Source organism: Micromys minutus (genome assembly GCF_963924665.1).
Source record: "Micromys minutus genome assembly, chromosome: 15".
NCBI lineage: Eukaryota > Metazoa > Chordata > Mammalia > Rodentia > Muridae > Micromys > Micromys minutus.
The window spans coordinates 52,397,857-52,418,006 of NC_137984.1; the positions used below are offsets into that span (position 1 = coordinate 52,397,857).

The window sequence follows — 20,150 nt, forward strand, 5'->3', positions numbered from 1 at the left end:
TGAGACACCATGTGGTTGATGTGATTTGAACTCAGGACCTCAGGAAGAACAGACAGTGCTTTTACTCACTGAGCCATTGCTCCAGCCCAATGGTGCACACTTTTAATCCTGGGACTCAGGAGCAGAGACAGGCAGATCTCTCAAGTTCCAGGCCAGCTTGGACCATATAGTAAGTTCCAGACCCGCTAGAAGGACATGGTGGGGTGGGGAACTGAAGCCCCTCAGGGTCCTGGCTTCAGTCCAGTGGTGAGATGTCTCTTCCATACTCACTGGCATCAGAGAGCTTATTCCAGAAATATTCCTGCAACAAATCTAAGAGCTGTTCATTTGTTTGCTGTGTTCTTTGCACGTTGTAAAGATTGACTACAATCGACACTACCTACCCCCCCTCCATTGTGTTTCCCTTTGTATTTATTGTTAGTTCATACAAATGACCACAGGGGGTGCTCTAATCTGAGAGGCAGGCTGGGCACTGGTGCCATCTGGCAGTCAGGTGGGCTGGAGACCATGGTCAGTGGACATTTAGATTCTCCAGCAGCTGTAGGCAGCCGGGCTGGCACTTGTTGAATTCACACAGGCAGAGGGAAGCGCACTGTGGATACTCCTCTGGTAGTTCCTGGTGAACAAGGATCCCTAAGTTCCTCTCATGTCTGAAATGACGAATGGGGGTCACTTAAACAGACCCCAGGCTGCTTCTTCTGGGGAAACGCAGACTTCTAGGGGAGAACCTTATCATCTATGAGATTCTAAGCTTGATTAAGTTTTAACACATTTCCCAGTAGCAAGACATCAGGTATACAGGCACACAGAGAGAGGGATGATTGGCCATCCTCATATCCTTCAGTCATGATTTAAACTTGAACTTTCAGGCCGTTTATATTTTGCCTCTTTATATGGCGGTCACAGTCATGAATTTGCTACTTATCATCATGGGGTTCTGTATTTCATACTTCAGGGGCTCCCTCAATGCAAGGGTCTCTGCTTATTGGACTACAGGCTGGATGGCAGCCTTAAAATCTTGCTCCGGGGTCACTGTGTGTCCTCTGTGGTTATTGAAAATTCACAGTGAGGTCAGACTTGAAGAATAAGGCTTTTTAGACCCTCATTTCATCAGGGAGGGATGCTAGTCCCGTAGTATGACTCTCGGTAAATTTCAGACAGTCTGCAGCAACTGACCATAAAGCATGATTAAAAATATGAAGCTTATATTGCCGATGCTCCCAGACACATGGCCAAGAACGAGAGGCGTTAGCCATCCCATTATTCACACACAGAGCTTGCCTTTTCTGTCTTAGACGCCTTATGGTACAGTCTATTCTGTTTGTTTGTTTCATACAAGTTACTTTGGCCCCATAAATTGATTCCATTATGTAGAATCCCTCAGCAAAAAAACAAAAACCCGAACCACCCCCACTGAAGACAACTGTCATTTGTTTCCTGGAGCAGAGAGGCTTTGGTCATCTTGTTTAAAGTGTATTTAGTTAAATTCTGCTGAAAGTTTTTATGAAAGGCTTTCTTTACCACTGATCTATGAGTAAAGATTTATGCTATAACTTACTAATAACACATCCCACATAAAAGTAAGCAGAATCCTAGGAGCTCCTTGGGCTCATGTTCCTGAAAGCTTCTGACCACACCGACCATTGCTTCAAGGCAGCCTGTCTAGATTGAGTAAACACACTGGTGCCTTAACTATACTTTATAAATTCACGACTGTTAAGCCACACAATCAACCTTTCAAAAGAAAGCAGAGAGTAAGTCCAACTACCCAGTGAAAAAGAACAGTTTTCGAGTCTTTTGACAGCCTCTTGGAGCAGTTTGCCCCTGACGATCCTAATAAGGTCCTTTTGAGGAAGGGAGCCTGCTAGCATTGCCTTCCATGTACGGGACGTTACCCACTTTGCCTAACCTTAGTGCTCTTTGGAGGTGCTTGTCCTAAGCACGGGATCAGGGGGATCAAGGAAAGTTTATTCCAGAGAAGTTCAAGGTCTAAACGGAAACTCAGTAACAGCCTAGCATGCACCGGCCTTGCACTGTAAAACAAAACAAACACTCAAAACATGGTACCTTTCCCTCGGGAAACAGAGGAGAAATAAATTCTTAGAGTGTGCTAACAAGCAGCTGTAGGAGATCTTTGACCTGTGTTGAGTCTAAGAGACTCAAAGGGTCGGTTTGTTTCACAGTAATGGGACCAGTAGTCAGGTAGCGGGTTCCTGCTACTGTTAATAAGAAGAGCAAATTCGGTTGTAGCTCTGCAAATTTAAATGTGTCTGTTGAGTGGTACAGAGGAATGTAGCCTTTTGGGGAGGTTGGTGGATTTGGGGGCAGAATAACAATGACTGGTGTCATTTGGTGTTCAGGCACCTGTGTGAGGCTGTTCCTGGTAGAGAAGCAGTTCTCAAACATTTTAGTCCGTGGTTTCTTTCTGCTTATAAATTATTAAGAAACTTAATAAGATATAGTGGGTTACATCTGTCAATTTTCTTCCATTTTGGTAATTGAAACAGTTTTTTACAAAGTTACTAATTCACAGGTCAGCAAGGTGGTACAGTAGGGAAAAGGCACTTGCTGCAAAGTGTGAAGACCTGAGTTCAAGCCAGAGCCCAGACACTGGTAGGAGAGTGGTGGCTCAAAAGTTGTTCTCTGACCCCTGCAGGTATGACATGGCACACACACACACACACACACACACACACACACACACACACACACACACGACATGTACATGAACACATACATGTACACACCAAACAAATAAGTGGGATTTGAAAGCTATTGATTTATTAAAGTAAACACATCTTTTATGAAGCAAATATTTTTTCTTCATTTTTTACTTGTACGTGAGTAACAGTGTATATGCATGTATGCCATACGTGTGTGTAGTGTCCAAGGAGGCCAAAAGAGGGCAACATATCCCCTCAAACTGGAGTTATACAGTGGCTGTGAGCTACTAGGAATCAAACCCTTGTCTTCTGCAAGAGCAGCAAGTGCTCTTAATAGATGAGCCATCTCTCCAACCTCAAGAAAAACATCTTAGAATTAAAGACCATGTTTAAAAATTTGTTGAAAGGGGCATTGTATACTTTTGCAAATCTCTTGAACGCTGGTGTAACGAGTGGTACCTGTGTCTCATTCCCATCCCTCCATAGGACAGTTACGATCTGTTATTTTGGCCGATGTGTATGAAGAACATTTAGATTACAGAGATGTGTATGTGAAAAAGAGACTCTCACAGTCAAGAAGGGGCCTTGGGGGCCACAGTGACTTCTAGAAGTACACTGTGAACTGTTCTGGGGCACTGTACAGTGATGCCTCAACAGGGGACTTCTGGAGGTCTCAGAATCTCCCTTTCTGCTTGTGTGCATTTTTTACACTGTGGGCAGATTATTTGTGCAACCAGGAAATGAAAAGTGAGCGAGTGCGCAGGGGGAGGGCCTAGGGAGCCCTGGAAACTCAGGCAGAGCCTTCCTTTGGTAGTTGGGGGATCCATACCTTTTTTTTTTTTTTTTTAACAGGAAAATGACTTGATGGGATTGAGTTTGGGAGGCACGAGATTGGTGTGGAGAGGGTGACGGGGAGGTACCACGTTGCAGATGCAGCCATGCTAGGGCAGGCTGTACTCAGTGCTGGGCAAACTGAGAGGACGAGAGAAACTACAATAGGGGATTTGGCAGGCTAGGAGCAGGATGAGGGAAGGCAGGTGCCTCGGAGTTTTCAAGTTAAAGCACTAGAGGGTACTTTGTCCCCTCTGTCCCTCCTCACCTAGTCTGAAAATGACCCAGATGGCTTACGAAGGCTTGTTCTGTCTTTCAGAATCATCTGGCCCCACCTTCCCAGAGCTTTGGAAGAAGTCAACCCATCTCCCAATTTGAATCGGTCCCCACTGCTTCCGGAAGGACAGGCAAGCTTGTTCCTATGACGTCCTTGGACCGCTGACCTCCCCAGGGCCCTGCAAGCCTTGAAAGGTCTCATCCTCTTCCCCGTGCAGGAGTCTAAGGTTTGCCTCCTATGCACCCCAGCACCCCCATCAGCTCCCTCTTCTCCTTCACCAGCCCTGCAGTGAAGAGGCTGCTGGGCTGGAAGCAGGGAGATGAGGAGGAGAAGTGGGCAGAGAAGGCGGTGGACTCATTGGTAAAGAAGTTAAAGAAGAAGAAAGGAGCCATGGATGAGCTGGAGAGGGCGCTGAGCTGCCCTGGCCAGCCTAGCAAGTGCGTCACCATCCCACGGTCCCTGGATGGACGTCTCCAGGTGTCCCACCGAAAGGGGCTACCCCATGTCATCTACTGCCGAGTGTGGCGCTGGCCAGACCTGCAGTCCCATCATGAGCTGAAGCCCTTGGAGTGCTGTGAGTTCCCGTTTGGCTCCAAGCAGAAGGAGGTCTGCATCAACCCCTACCATTACCGCAGAGTGGAGACCCCAGGTGGGTGCTTCCAGGGTCCCTGCTTGCTTGGAGGTCAAGATCACCATGGTGATGGCACATCCTCAGGAAAATGACCTCCATCCTCGGGATGTAAGCATGTGAGGTGGAGGGACACTGAAGAGATGGCTCCAAAGCCATGCAGTCAGAAAATTGATACTCTAATACGAAAAGACCTATAAGGTTGGTAGGGTTTGGGAAATGTAGTTTTATTTGAGCGTATTTAAGCTCTTTCTAGTTCTTAAGAGATCAGGTGACTTAATAATGATTAATGGGGGGGAGGGGATGAGAAGAGAAGCCCCTTCCCCTACTCTGTGCAGACTGAGAGCAATGGCCGTTAGGGTTAAACTGAAGACTGAGTGTAGGCTCTACCTTGCTAATCTCCGTTACATGAAAGGGGTCCCATCGCCATCTGAAACAGCCAAGGGGAACTGGGGAATTGGACTAAAATGGGGTTGGAGAAGGTTGGGCTACTGTTCCTAAATGCGTTTTTTGCTGGAATGGCTTCCCAGGGCTTCATACATGTGGCAAAGTGCTCTCTCACCGAGAAACACCTCAGAGCCTTTCCGCCTGTGGTGACAGTAAGTAAACCCAGGGCTTCACACAGCACGTGCAAGCGCTCTGCCACTCACCCATACTCACGGCCCTTCAAAATGCTTAAGGTTATGTTTCAAATACAGAAAATTACGTTTCCCCTCCTTCACACACCCGCGTGAGCATGTGTGTCCTTCCATACAGCTTCCAGCTTTGGAGGAGGTCTGCTCCTTGTCTGCACTGGAACAGTTTTCCTGACCTTTCTGGGGGGGGGGGTGTCCCCATGGTCTCCCAGGCGGAAGCAGTTTTTAATGGGTGCCTTCTCTGTTTGGTTGACTAGCTGCCTAGTTCCAGGAGCATGGGGACATCACCCCATCCTACTGTGCTGTCTGAATGGACGCCTAAGTATTCTCCTGCAGCACTGTGTCCAAACCCAGTCCGCCAATGGGCCACACCCTTCAGCTTCCTAGACTTGCCACACTGTAAGGACATCACATCTCTCAGGCACTGGGACCCTATCGGGGAAGGTGATTGGAAGTCCCCACTCTCTCAGCAAACCGGAATGCCACCTTGCCCTCCTTCTCTCTGGTTTGATCCACTGTTGAGGACAGCCATCATCACATCACATGATTCCCAACAAAACAAAGCCCCATTAATAGTATCTGAGTCTATATAAAAATGGTTTGAAGGTTTGTGTTATACTAGACCTCCAAAACACACATCTAAGTGGGAAAACTTGCATGAAGCAAGTCTTTCTGGAGCTGGAGCGACGGCTGGTGAGACCTCACACGTTGCTCTAGCAAAGGCCCCAGTCTGGCTCCCAGCACCAATGTCGGCTGTGACTCCAGACCAGGAGCTCCGACTCTCTGTGACCTTCTGCATACACCTGCCCCCACACACAGTAGAAAATAATCTTTCAACAGTAATCTGAGTGACAGTTCTAAAATGTAATCATTAATAGGATGTGTAGAAAGATGCACTTTGTTTCCTTTTCAGGCATTAGCTAGAAAGCCAAATTTTAAAGAGGTTTTTTTTTTTTTTTTTTTTTTTTTTTTTTTTGAGTTTCCACTTTTCATTTCAGTTTAGGATCCTCTTAAGGTCAATGTCTGACTATTTTACATATGTAGATAGCTTTTGTGTCATTAGTTTTAGGTTTAAATTTCTAAAAAGATGAGCTGAGATTATATAATTTAAAATCATATATAACATTAACTTAAATAATATTTAAGCTACAGGTTTTTTCCCCACCCCTAACAACTTTTTAATAGAATGGGGTGATTTTCCTTATAGGAATCGAGCTGGAAGCCCCCTCCCTCAGGGCTGAGTCTCAGAATCTGAAGGAGTTGTGCAAAAGCTTCTAAGGATAGAAAGCTGGTCCTCCTGGGCTGCAAAGCCACAAACCATGACAATGAGTGCCCTGGCAAGATATCCCCAAGGGTGCAATTGTGGCACTCATGTCTTAGGGACAACCAACAGCTGTCTAATATGACAGCCCTCTAGACCTCAAGTTGTTGCTGTGGTCAAAACTCTGCTGTCGGGCATTTTCGGGGTCCAGTATGGTCTTCTCATACTACCAGAAAAACTCGCCCCGCTCCCCCCGCTCTTTCGGGTTCTTAGTCTCATTAATAAAATAATTTGGGCCAGACAGTGGCTCATGTCTTTAATCCCAAAACTGGGGAGGCAGAGGCAGGTGGATCTGAGTTCAAGTCTAGGCTGGTCTGCAGGATGAGTTCTGGGATACACAGGACCACACAGAGAAAGCCTGCCTCGAAAACCACCACCACCACCACTGCCACCACCACCGCCACCACCGCCACCAGTAATAACAATATTCTGTAAGTAGCTGTCACTCATGTTCATTTTAACGAGTGGCACTAAGGTTGGCACAGGCCTGTAACCCCATCTACTCAGAGGGCGAGGCAAGAAAATGCATTGTCAATGGCTGCTTGGCTGGTGCACTCGGTTGAAGGTCGGCTGGGTAACTTAGTGAGACCTTCTGGTAAGGTTAAAGAGGGCTGGGTGTGGCTTGGGTGACAGACCACTTGCCTAGCGTGTGAAGCCCATGGGTTCCACCTCCAGGACTGGGGAGGTGGGGGGAGCAGAAGGGTCCCGCTGACCTCAGCACACTTAATTGATAGATTTTCATGGTGTCTGTGATCTTGAATTCATCTCTTCATTTACCACTTCCATTTTACTTGGTGGCGTTTGGCCTCTTGCTTTTAGGTCATTGTGGTAAGGCTATAGAATTGTCCCGCAGCATCAAGGAGTCTGAGCTTGAGGCTAATCATCTAAATAATTCAATGTGGTTTCTAATGGGAAATATTCTGGGCCCCACCTAGGGTTTTATTGCAAGCATTTGGAACGAGCTATGCCTCCTTTTAAAAGGACTTCATTGGCAGGGTTGAGGCAGGGTACAAACATGGGTGCCACGGTGGGAGAGCATGAGCATCCTGAATGTGATAACTGTGACGGTCTGCTTGAGATGCAGGTGGCAAGGAGGATTGGTGACCAGCATAGCCCCACAGGCTCCCTTTGTGTGGAGAGGTGGCCGGTGGAGGAGGAAAAACAGCCCTACCACAAATGGCCAAGGGAAAACAACCACTGTCCCACCCCACTGCCTGTCAAGCTTAGTGTGCCCGCTGTCCTTGTCTCTGTTCCTAGTTCTGCCTCCAGTGCTGGTACCAAGACACAGCGAGTACAACCCTCAGCTCAGCCTCCTGGCCAAGTTCCGGAGTGCTTCTCTGCACAGCGAACCCCTCATGCCGCACAACGCCACCTACCCGGACTCTTTCCAGCAGTCTCTCTGCCCGGCCCCGCCCTCTTCGCCAGGCCACGTGTTTCCGCCTCCATCTCCTGCCAGCTTCCCTCACTCCCCAGGAAGTCCTTCCGGGGCAGACAGCCCTTACCAACACTCAGGTCAGTCGGTGGGAAAGGGGACGCATGCGGATGATCGGCACTGTGGTTGTCCCATCTCAGACAGCTTGGACATCTATAGTTTTGGTTTACAGAGCCATCCGTGAGCCTGCGCTAACTTACCACTCTTGAGAATGACCAGGATTGGACCCCATCAGAACTACAGATACATATTTTGGGATCCAGTCAGTCCTCGTTCAGATACTAAATAGAATTGCATGCCATCCCGGGGCACTAACAAAACACGTGATTATTTTTCAGTTTGTTTTGAAACGCCCTGGGCCGGAAGCCATCATTCTCTTGCTTAAGTTTCCCCAGAGCTGGAGTTACAGGTATACGGCCCCTTTGCTGAGTGTAGAAGTGAGATCAACATATTGCTGTATAACAGATCAAAACACAAGCACTTAAATACTAAAAGAAAGGGCTGGCTTATTAGCTCAGCAGGTAAAAGCACCTGCTGCATCAGTTTGCTAGCCTGAGTTACATCCCAGAACTTATGCAAAGGTAGAAAGAAAAATGGACTCCACAGCATTGCCTTCTGATCGCCAACTCCAACGAATCCATTCTCTCTCTCTGCTCTGAAGCCAAGGCCGCAGCCGGAGGTTCTTCAGGAGCTTCCCGCACATGGAACGCACATGAGAGCAAAGACGCACTAGTGCAGGGGTCTCAGCTTCCCCTTACGGGTCACATGATCAGATATCCTGCATATCAGATATTTACATCACAACTCATAACAACAGTTATGAAGCAGCTACACAGTAATTTTATGGCGTGTGTGTGGGTCACCACCACATGAGGAACTGTATTAAAGGGTCGCAGCAGCAGGAAGGTTGGGGACCACTGCTCTAATGTGACCATGATGTACATGCGATGGCATTTGGAGAGTTGGTCGAAGAGACATAAAGAATTATAGAAGCCTCTTCAATGTGAGATTAATAATATCCAAAGCTAAAAGTGCCCAAAGGCCCGAGACATACAGCCGTGTCTACAGTTACAGTCTAAGACCTGCAGACATACAGCCGTGTCCACAGTTACAGTCTAAGGCCTGCAGACATACAGCTGTGTCCACAGTTACAGTCTAAGACCTGCAGACATACAGCCGAGTCCACAGTTACAGTCTAAGGCCCGCAGACATACAGCTGTGTCCACAGTTACAGTCTAAGTCCTGCAGACATACAGCTGTGTCCACAGTTACAGTCTAAGTCCTGCAGACATACAGCCGTGTCCACAGTTACAGTCTAAGGCCTGCAGACATACAGCCGTGTCCACAGTTACAGTGTAAGTCCTGCAGACATACAGCTGTGTCCACAGTTACAGTCTAAGTCCTGCAGATATACAGCTGTGTCCACAGTTACAGTCTAAGTCCTGCAGACATACAGCCGTGTCCACAGTTACAGTCTAATGCCTGCAGACATACAGCCGTGTCCACAGTTACAGTGTAAGTCCTGCAGACATACAGCCGTGTCCACAGTTACAGTCTAAGGCCTGCAGACATACAGCCATGTCCACAGTTACAGTCTAAGGCCCGCAGACATACAGCCTTGTCCACAGTTACAGTCTAAGGCCTGCAGACATACAGCCGTGTCCACAGTTACAGTCTAAGTCCTGCAGACATACAGCCGTGTCCACAGTTACAGTCTAAGTCCTGCAGACATACAGCCGTGTCCACAGTTACAGTCTAAGACCTGCAGACATACAGCCGTGTCCACAGTTACAGTCCAAGGCCCGCAGACATACAGCTGTGTCCACAGTTACAGTCTAAGTCCTGCAGACATACAGCTGTGTCCACAGTTACAGTCTAAGGCCTGCAGACATACAGCTGTGTTCACAGTTACAGTCTAAGGCCTGCAGACATACAGCTGTGTTCACAGTTACAGTCTAAGGCCTGCAGACATACAGCCGTGTCCACAGTTACAGTCTAAGTCCTGCAGACATACAGCCGTGTCCACAGTTACAGTCTAAGGCCTGCAGACATACAGCTGTGTCCACAGTTACAGTCTAAGGCCTGCAGACATACAGCTGTGTCCACAGTTACAGTCTAAGACCTGCAGACATACAGCCGTGTCCACAGTTAGTCTAATACCACAGTTACAGTCTAAGGCCTGCAGACCTACAGCCATGTCCACAGTTACAGTCTAAGTCCTGCAGACATACAGCCGTGTCCACAGTTACAGTCTAAGACCTGCAGACATACAGCCGTATCCACAGTTACAGTCTAAGGCCTGCAGACATACAGCTGTGTCCACAGTTACAGACTAAGACCTGCAGACATACAGCCGTGTCCACAGTTAGTCTAATACCACAGTTACAGTCTAAGGCCTGCAGACCTACAGCCATGTCCACAGTTACAGTCTAAGGCCTGCAGACATACAGCCGTGTCCACAGTTACAGTCTAAGACCTGCAGACATACAGCCATGTCCACAGTTACAGTCTAAGGCCTGCAGACATACAGCCCTCTCCACAGTTACAGTCTAAGACCTGCAGACATACAGCCGTGTCCACAGTTAGTCTAAGGCCTGCAGACATACAGCCATGTCCACAGTTACAATCTAAGGCCCGCAGACATACAGCCGTGTTCACAGTTACAGTCTAAAGCCTGCAGACATACAGCCATGTCCACAGTTACAGTCTAAGGCCTGCAGACATACAGCTGTGTCCACAGTTACAGTCTAAGGCCTGCAGACATACAGCCATGTACACAGTTACAGTCTAAGGCCTGCAGACATACAGCCGTGTCCACAGTTACAGTGTAAGTCCTGCAGACATACAGCCGTGTCCACAGTTACTGTCTAAGGCCTGCAGACATACAGCCATGTCCACAGTTACAGTCTAAGGCCCGCAGACATACAGCCTAGTCTACAGTTACAGTCTAAGGCCTGCAGACATACAGCCGTGTCCACAGTTACAGTCTAAGTCCTGCAGACATACAGCCGTGTCCACAGTTACAGTCTAAGTCCTGCAGACATACAGCCGTGTCCACAGTTACAGTCTAAGACCTGCAGACATACAGCCGTGTCCACAGTTACAGTCCAAGGCCCGCAGACATACAGCTGTGTCCACAGTTACAGTCTAAGTCCTGCAGACATACAGCTGTGTCCACAGTTACAGTCTAAGGCCCGCAGACATACAGCCATGTCCACAGTTACAGTCTAAGTCCTGCAGACATACAGCTGTGTCCACAGTTACAGTCTAAGGCCTGCAGACATACAGCTGTGTTCACAGTTACAGTCTAAGGCCTGCAGACATACAGCCGTGTCCACAGTTACAGTCTAAGACCTGCAGACATACAGCCGTGTCCACAGTTACAGTCTAAGACCTGCAGACATACAGCCGTGTCCACAGTTACAGTCTAAGACCTGCAGACATACAGCTGTGTCCACAGTTAGAGTCTAAGGCCTGCAGACATACAGCCGTGTCCACAGTTACAGTCTAAGGCCTGCAGACATACAGCCATGTCCACAGTTACAGTCTAAGACCTGCAGACATACAGCCGTGTCCACAGTTACAGTCTAAGACCTGCAGACATACAGCTGTGTCCACAGTTAACAGTCTAAGTCCTGCAGACATACAGCTGTGTCCACAGTTACAGTCTAAGGCCCGCAGACATACAGCCGTGTCCACAGTTACAGTCTAAGTTGTCCAGACATACAGCTGTGTCCACAGTTAGTCTAAGTCCTCCAGACATACAGCCGTGTCCACAGTTACAGTCTAAGGCCTGCAGACATACAACCGTGTCCACAGTTACAGTCTAACACCTGCAGACATACAGCCGTGTCCACAGTTACAGTCTAAGTCCTGCAGACATACAGCCGTGTCCACAGTTACAGTCTAAGACCTGCAGACATACAGCCGTGTCCACAGTTACAGTCTAAGACCTGCAGACATACAGCCGTGTTCACAGTTACAGTCTAAGGCCTGCAGACATACAGCCGTGTCCACAGTTACAGTTTGCCTTGCTGTTTTAGTTGAATCCTCTTACTTAATGGGTATTCACAAACTTAGTACATGCAAGCCTTGCCTAAGGGTGCTGAGAAAGAATGAAGAGATTAACATATTTTTTTCTCTCAACGACTAAGATGTGGTGCTATGAGGAGGAACATCTTCCTTCAGTGTCTTTGGTGTTTTCTTCTAACAAGGTCCTCCTACACCCTTGTTTACAAGTATGTCCTGTATTATCTCTCTGTTCCCAACCGAGAGCCTGGAAGGCCTACTCACTCAATATTTATTGCATGGAGAATTTCCCGGCGTGTGTTTGAAACAGGGTCTGGGCCAGGGACTAAAGGACAGATAATTATTCTGTAAGTCACATATTTGTGTAACACGCACCTGTGCTGTGAAAGATCACCTGTACTGGCTGGATCCCAGCAGGCTATAGGGACAGGAGGGTCTTCTCTGTCCTCTTCCTGTCTATGGTCAGACCCTAGCCAAGCTGGGAAGCCAGTTTTCCCTTAAATACACTTACATCATAGGTAAATAGATACCCACTTATCACAGAGAGAAGGAGATCCGCTCTGGAAAGGCATTTTCCTCAGGTGTAATTCATTCAGTTCTTTCAGTTTGGTTTGTTATCATAATCAAACTATTGAGTTCCCTCATTACTTTATTGCAGAATTACTCGTGACACTGGGGCCCAGTTCAGTTCTATAACAACAGGATGCCGTCTTTTTCTCTCTTAGCTGTTTGCTCTGGGCCTGACAATGTTTTCCATCCATCTGCCCATACGGAGTTTCCCAGGCCCTCCTCTCGTTACTCCTGCGAACAAGAGTGTTCACAGATGCCCTAGCTGTGGACCTTAGCAAGGACCTTGGCCTTAAACTCATGGATGCAATAAACAAATGAGCTAGGCCAAGACAGCTTCTCTCAAACACACGAGTCTGAAGGCCCACAAAGGACTTGTCACGAGCTCCGGGGCCCAGAGTGACAGTGGTGTGGCACCTTCTCTTTGTTTTCTTCCAGACTTCCGACCAGTTTGCTATGAGGAGCCCCAGCACTGGTGCTCCGTTGCCTACTACGAACTAAACAACCGGGTCGGAGAGACTTTCCAGGCGTCCTCCCGGAGCGTACTCATAGATGGCTTCACTGACCCCTCCAATAACAGGAACAGGTTCTGCCTTGGGCTTCTTTCGAATGTAAACAGAAACTCGACGATAGAAAACACCAGAAGGCACATTGGAAAGGGTGAGAACCAGCACTGCATGTCTCCATTGCTCCAGGGAGGCTGAGCTGTGTCCATGACTGAGGATTTACTCCAAGGACAGTGGGGGTGGGACAACAGGGTTTTCTGAGCTGCAGTGGCATCTTGGGCTTGGCCTTTTATGCTGGCTTCTGCATTCCTACACTGTAGAGCGGTGGGGTACACTGTAGAGCAGTGGGTGCACTGTAGAGCAGTGGTGTGCGCCGTACAGCGGTTGGTGCACTGTAGAGCAATGAGTGCACTGTAGAGCGCTGGGTGCACTGCCCATCTCTGCCTTTCAACAGTCCCTCTCCAGCGTGTGCTATCCGCCATTGCAGAAGAGGACCACAGGGCCCACTTGCATTCTGTCCCTGCAGACCTAAGTCACATCCACAGCACCTCTGGTCTTGGCCACCACATGGGGTGGAAAGACAGAGCCTCAGCAGCAATGTAAGCTGAGGTCTGGGCGGATCCTGCCTAAGGACACATTACCTGGATTCTCCTGGGGATCTTGAGTGAACTTTCCCTTCTGTGACTGTTCCTTTGAGACAAGGTCTTGCTGTGTAGCCCACACTGGCCTTGAACTGAAGAGACTCCTGCTTCAGCCTCTGGGGAATAGAAGTATATGCTACTGTACCCAATTTGTGTGTGTGTGTGTGTGTGTGTGTGTGTGTGAGTGAGAGAGAGAGAGAGTATGATAGAGTATGTGTGATAGAGAGTGTGTGAGTGTGTGATAGAGAGTGATAGTGTGTGTGATAGAGTGTGAGTGTGTGTGATAGTGTGTGTGACAATGTGAGTATGTGTGTAAGAGAGAGTGTGTGTGTGATAGAGAGTGTGTGTGTGTGATAGAGAGTGTGATAGTGTGTGTGATAGAGTGTGAGTGTGTGATAGTGTGTGTGATAGTGTGAGTATGTGTGTAAGAGAGAGTGTGTGTGTGATAGAGAGTGTGTGAGTGTGTGGGACTGTTGCTGAGGTTGAACTTGGGACCTCCCCCGTGATAGGTAAGTGCTCTCTCAAAGCCGCTCTGCAGTGGTGCTTTCTTACTGCTCGCTGGGAGAACAGGCTCAGGATTTTATCATGTTTGTTTCTCCGGCTCTATCAAAGCTTCTCAGTTTTGGTGAACATGTTAATGATGTATTTTACCATGGGGTTAATAACATTGTACTGCAACAAGAGAAGGCATGATGTGGCTCCTCAGCAGTTCATAAAGAACTATCATGAGGGAATGCCACTTGTCACAAGTACTAATCCCCAGTGAGCTTAAATCCTGACAGTTACAAATTCTGGAGACTGTCTACTGCTATCCAAGAAGGGAGAGGGCCAATGAACTCCCTAAATGTTGGATAGTCTCTGTGTAACAACCCATCTTGTCTAAATCCACAGAACTCCTCACTTGTGGTTTCCACGCTGAAGCAGTAAGGCAGCCCTCATTTGCAGGGTGATGCACATTGCTCCCCCGTTAGGCAGTAGCTACCTGAGCAGTGTGTTTGGATGCCCCAGCACCCCACCAGTGACACCTATGCAGGCTCAGTCTTGAAAACAGATCTGCCCCAGGTGATCTCGACGCTGACGCAGTATTAAAAGCCACTGTGTTGGTTACATGGTGGGCCAAATAAAATCACATGACCATGTGACTCCTGGAGTTGCTGCTGTCACCTGAATTCCAACTGGCTTTTTCCTCTAGGGACTTACCTCCCACTTCTCTCCTGTGCCAGCTCGTGCTGGGTTTGCTGATAAGGCTTCAACCTGAATGAAAATCACCCCGTACACACACAGACCAGGCTCTGATGACAGAAACCTTAGTTATTGTATGCAGTAGGTTCCGGGAGGATTATGCACTTGAAGGTCATTCAGTTCAAATATCCAGTAAGCCCTGCGCTGGCTGTTATACCAGCTTTCTGGTCTAGGGGGCAGCGGACACGTGGGTCGCCTCTTCTGCAATGGCGGATAGCACACGCTGGAGAGGGACTGTTGAAAGGCAGAGATGGGCAGTGCACCCACTGCTCTACAGTGTACCCCACTGCTCTACAGTGTAGGATTGCAGGAGCCAGCATAAAAGGCCAAGCCCAAGATGCCACTGCAGCTCAGAAAACCCTGTTGTCCCACCCCCACTGTCCTTGGAGTAAATCCTTAGCCGTGGACACAGCTCAGCCTCCGGAGCTTGCCCTGGCCTCTGCTTCTGGCTCTTTATCGAGTGTGTCTGGAGCTCTGGACAGCGATGAACAGGCTGCTTTGAGTTCAGTCACTGTCAGCCACTCCTACTTCATTGCACAGGAGCCCTGGGTTTGCTGTGAGGGTCTGCAGGGGCATTGTGTTTCAGCCAATCGGAGAGATCCTCCCATTTCCTCATGGTCACCACTGCCCGAGTTGTGGGTGTCATGTCTGTACCTGACAGAAGAAAGCCAGGGCAGTTAGGAGGAGAGAAGGAGAAAGGAGGAGGGGTGGGGGGGGGGGTAGAGGGTGCTGGAGGAGGGACAAGGGAGGATTTTGTTTGAGTCTGGTTTATTTCTAACACTCTCCAGTTCCATGCGTTTATGCTTCTTGCAGCTGAATAAAATCTGGTGTGTGTGTGTGTGTGTGTGTCCCCACCACACTATTTATTCAGGATGCCCTTTCAAAATGTAGTCCCAGGAATGTTAGGTAAACAGAGAAAAGCCGCACATTGCTTGTTTTCGCATGGCTGCGTGTGGAAGAGTGGTAAGTATATCCCTGTCTCTCAGGGGCACGTGTGTGATTTATAGGGTGAGTGACGTTTCCCTGAAGCCTCTACAAAAAAATATTTTAGTTTTGAGTCAGGATATCACTGTGCAGCCCTGGCTGGCCTGAGCAAACTCGTCTGCGTCTGGGATTCAAGGTGTGAGCCGGGGACAGGGTTATAACTGCCAGTAAGATTCTGCAAGCCCTGGAGTGGGTGTAGTGTGGATTTCAGTAGGATGTCTGTGTCGCCACCTTTTGTTTATATGTGGCTAGGACCGACTTTGTAGGTTTTTGCACAGTTTCTTTTGTGTCTAGTATCGTGGAAGCTAACTTTGAAGTGAGAGAGATCAGAAGTGATGGAGTGGGAGACTGTTGGCCGTTCATCTGGATCGGATTTAATTTTTTCCCTTTCTTTTATGTTTATAGGCATTTTGCCTGTTTATCTGAATACCATGTAGTACTCATGGAGGCCAGAAGAGGGCGACAGATCATATGAAACTGGAATTACAGATAATTGTGAGCTTCAATTTGGGTGCTGGGGCTGAGCAATGTCTCCAGCTGTCAGGGATTTAATGTCAGTTTTTAATGGATTTGTAGGAAAAGTCAAAGAAAACAAGTGGGTATTCGGGGCAAACGCATCTTCTCTTCTATGGCCAGCGATTATTATGTAGGAGTTAACCTGACTAGCAGGTCCCATCACGTGAGGTGCTGGGAGCCACTGAGAAGGAAACAGAGAAGGAAGAGCGTGGTTTTGTGCCCACAGGTGTGCATTTGTACTACGTTGGGGGCGAGGTGTACGCGGAGTGCGTGAGTGACAGCAGCATCTTTGTCCAGAGCCGGAACTGCAACTACCAGCACGGCTTCCACCCCGCCACTGTCTGCAAGATTCCCAGTGGCTGCAGCCTCAAGGTCTTCAACAACCAGCTCTTCGCCCAGCTGCTCGCCCAGTCAGTCCACCACGGCTTCGAGGTTGTATATGAGCTGACAAAGATGTGCACGATTCGGATGAGCTTTGTGAAGGTGAGATTTGGCTTTGGGGTGATGACACGGAAAATGGGAAGAGAGCAGAAATGCTCCTGGCGTGGCTCGGCATTTGCGGCCGGGTCAGGTAGTTAACAGATTCGATTTTCTTTTCAGAAAATGTATTGAATCTTATCTTTTTTTTTTTTTTTTTTAAATTATCTAGTTCAAACTTCCACTGCCCATATATTCCTGGGTGTAGGGTCACCCAAGGGAACTAGCGTGGATGAGGTCAGCCTGCCAGGGGAAACACCCTTAAATAAAACTGACTGTCCCTGAAACCCATCGACTGTCTTCAGTTAGGGGTGAAGGATTTGTAACCTTCTTCCTGCTCCATATTAGAATAATGACTAGCTCTATAGTACCCCCCCTCTTTCTCTCTCTCATATATATATATGTATATAAACACACACATATATACATATACATACACATATACACACACATATATATAAACACACACATATATACATATACATACACATATACACACACACACATATATATAAATACACACATATATACATATACACACACATACATACACACACACACACACACACACACACACACACACACATATATATATATATATATATATACACATACACACACACTCCCATGGAACTCACTGTATAGACCCGGCAAACTAGAAACTCAGAGATCTAAAGGCACGCACCACTACAAGCAACAACAACCCTGTGGGGGAATGTTATTAAGTTATAGGAAGATGAGTATGAACTGGAAACAGTCCTATGAAGTGTTTGCATTTTACCTTATCCAGTAGCAGTGGGTTGTTTGCGAAGATGCGCGGGGGGGGGCGCTAATGAGGACAGGATGCTGCAGGATGGAAGAGATGCAGGAGGGTGTGGTCCAGCAGGATGGAAGAGATGGAGGCTCAGGGTTGAGTGTAAGTCACTGCAGCTGTCAGTCACATTTATAAGAGGATGCTGAGGTGGCAGAGACTGAGTCTGTTTGGAGAGAGTGACCAGAGATGGAGATGTAAGTTAGGAATGGTCCTTCTTTGGATGGTATGTAGCTCCATGTGTCTGGGTGAGACCACAGGCTTGAATTTAAACACAGAGGGCCGTGATCCTAGAACTGAGCTTCAGACTCAATATTATAGTGAGGGAAGAGAAAAGTAGCCACCACGAAAGCCGGAGGGAAGGCCCATGAATGCATCAGTGGGTGGAGCTTTGAAGAAAATCTATTGCTGTATACGTGGGCACAGGATTGGTTGAAATTTTATGTCTCTGACAGTTTCATTTTTTCCTCACAGAAATTATGGGTGGTAGAGGGTTAGATGCAGGCACATCTAAGCCATGGCCTCCTGGCTGTATGCAAGCTTGGACGGCTATGAATGTCATCTACTTAAAATGTTGTAAGATTTCACTGGGTTCTGCGGTTTGATTGTGCATCTCTGAGTGTAAATTTTGATAGTGACAAAGTTGAAGGTCCGAGCCTTAGAGGCCCCTGTGAAGGTTTCTGGGAGAATCAGAAATGGAAGATCATAAAGGGAGGAGATCTGGGGAATAGGCACACGCACACGCACACGGAGGGTCATGGGTGCCATGGTGGTCACGGGTGGCCAGGCAGTGTCGGCATGCTAAATCATCATGTGCTTGCATGCGTGTATGCCTGTGTACTGAGCTCTGTTGCCCTCCGAGGCCAGAAAGAAGGCTCTGGATCCCCTGGAAGTGAACGTATAGATGGTTGTGAGCTGCCATGCAGGAGTCGGGAAGCAAACCCCGGCTCTCTAAAAGAGTAGCCAGTGCTCTAACCACTGAGGCTTCTCTCCAGCCACTGTCCTAAAGATTTTGGACAATCCTGGGGAATCATGATTATCGATAATAGGTCTGAAATCCCCCTGAATGCTTAAATAACTTTCCATTGGTGAACAGCATATTAGAAATAAATATGAACACACACCATCTATATGTCTATCATCTACCTATTGATCTATCATCTATTTTCTGCCGATCACCTACCAAGTATATTTATTTATTTAAGAGCATTTTGGGATAAAACTGTATGAGTATATTTTTGTCAGTACTTGATTCTATTAAAGGTTTGATAATATGCATTGAAATCTTACTAGTTACCATAAGCACAAAGTACATGGAAAACTAAACGTAACATGAAAATAGCCAAAGTTTTCTTGGTGTGTATAGATTGAACATGCTTTTTAAATACCAAAAATTGCCACAAGGCTATCTTCTTAGCTCTTGAGTTATTAATGATTTAAGGTCTAGGTGTACCCTACTCTGAGTGGGTGCTATATGCTTGTTTTTTTTTTTTTTTTTTTTTTTTTTCTAAGAAGGACTATGGCTTCCACTTTTTAGTCTTTCTTTTTTTGAACATCATATGATCTGTGAGTTGTTTCTTGGGTATTCAGTCAACTATGTATTTATACTATCACCTATCAATCAATATGTATTTATCATTTATCACCTATCTATCATCTATCTACCATCTTTGTATCTTTATCATCTATCAATCAATATCTATCTACCATTCATCTTCCATCTATCTGTCATTTATCTCTACCATCTATGTATCTGTATCTATCATCAATCAATATCTATCTATCTATCTATCTATCTATCTATCTATCTATCTATCTATCTATCTATCTACCTACCTACCTACCTACCTATCATTTTAGTATCTCTCACTGATGGGGATAAGTGGGAAATTTCTGAAGGACCCTGAGACAGAGAGAAACAAGCTCTAAGCTCTGACATTGCACTTTCAAGATCAAGAGTCACTGGTCTTTGCAACTTTGTGATCTTTGGTCTTTAGTGAGTAGTAGTTGTGCACAGACACAGGCTTCCTCATGAGTAGGACATGAGGTTGAGCCTCTTTCCTAGTGATGGGAGATGGCTTGCCAGCATCTCCATGTGGTGTGGGTCTAACTGAGCTAACAGAGACCACCCTGCTGGCCCGGACTTCTCACAGGAAGCCTGGGACCCTGCACTCCCTGTGCTCTGCCTGGTGGTATCTGGCAAAAAGATACAATTCAGTCTGGGCTCTTTCTTCCTTTGCAGGGTTGGGGAGCTGAGTACCATCGCCAGGATGTCACAAGCACCCCCTGCTGGATTGAGATTCATCTTCATGGACCACTGCAGTGGTTGGACAAGGTGCTAACTCAGATGGGCTCCCCACATAACCCTATTTCCTCGGTGTCTTAAGTCATGTCCTCAGCCACATTTCCACAGAACAAAGGCAGGAAGTTCTATCATTGCGACTCGAAGCTAATACAAGACTCTGGATGCAGACGTAAACACATGGATGCACATGACCCACATTTTTATCACTGTTTGCTTTGTGCTACCTACTTAACCTGGGGCTAGTGCTGTGTGCTTGAAGAGGCATGTTTTCCAGGCTAGTTCTGT

At 47.3% G+C, this 20,150-nt stretch overlaps 1 protein-coding gene across 4 annotated transcripts; it reads left to right on the forward strand.

Moving 5' to 3' along the window:
- Nucleotides 1-4,008: 4,008 nt before the first annotated feature.
- On the forward strand, nucleotides 4,009-19,946 carry SMAD9 (SMAD family member 9; the record flags this gene model as incomplete). Of its 4 annotated transcripts, none has more annotated exons than XM_080929541.1 (5): nucleotides 4,009-4,420; nucleotides 7,613-7,967; nucleotides 12,790-13,043; nucleotides 16,499-16,755; nucleotides 19,803-19,946. In XM_080929541.1, 5 exons carry the CDS (start codon nucleotides 4,009-4,011, stop codon nucleotides 19,944-19,946), a joined length of 1,422 nt encoding a protein of 473 aa, XP_080785667.1. The 4 variants fall into 4 exon arrangements, with proteins under 4 accessions (XP_080785667.1, XP_080785668.1, XP_080785669.1 ...); XM_080929542.1 differs by having other exon boundaries at nucleotides 7,613-7,875; nucleotides 12,710-13,043; XM_080929543.1 differs by having other exon boundaries at nucleotides 7,613-7,867; nucleotides 12,720-13,043.
- Nucleotides 19,947-20,150: the final 204 nt, after the last annotated feature.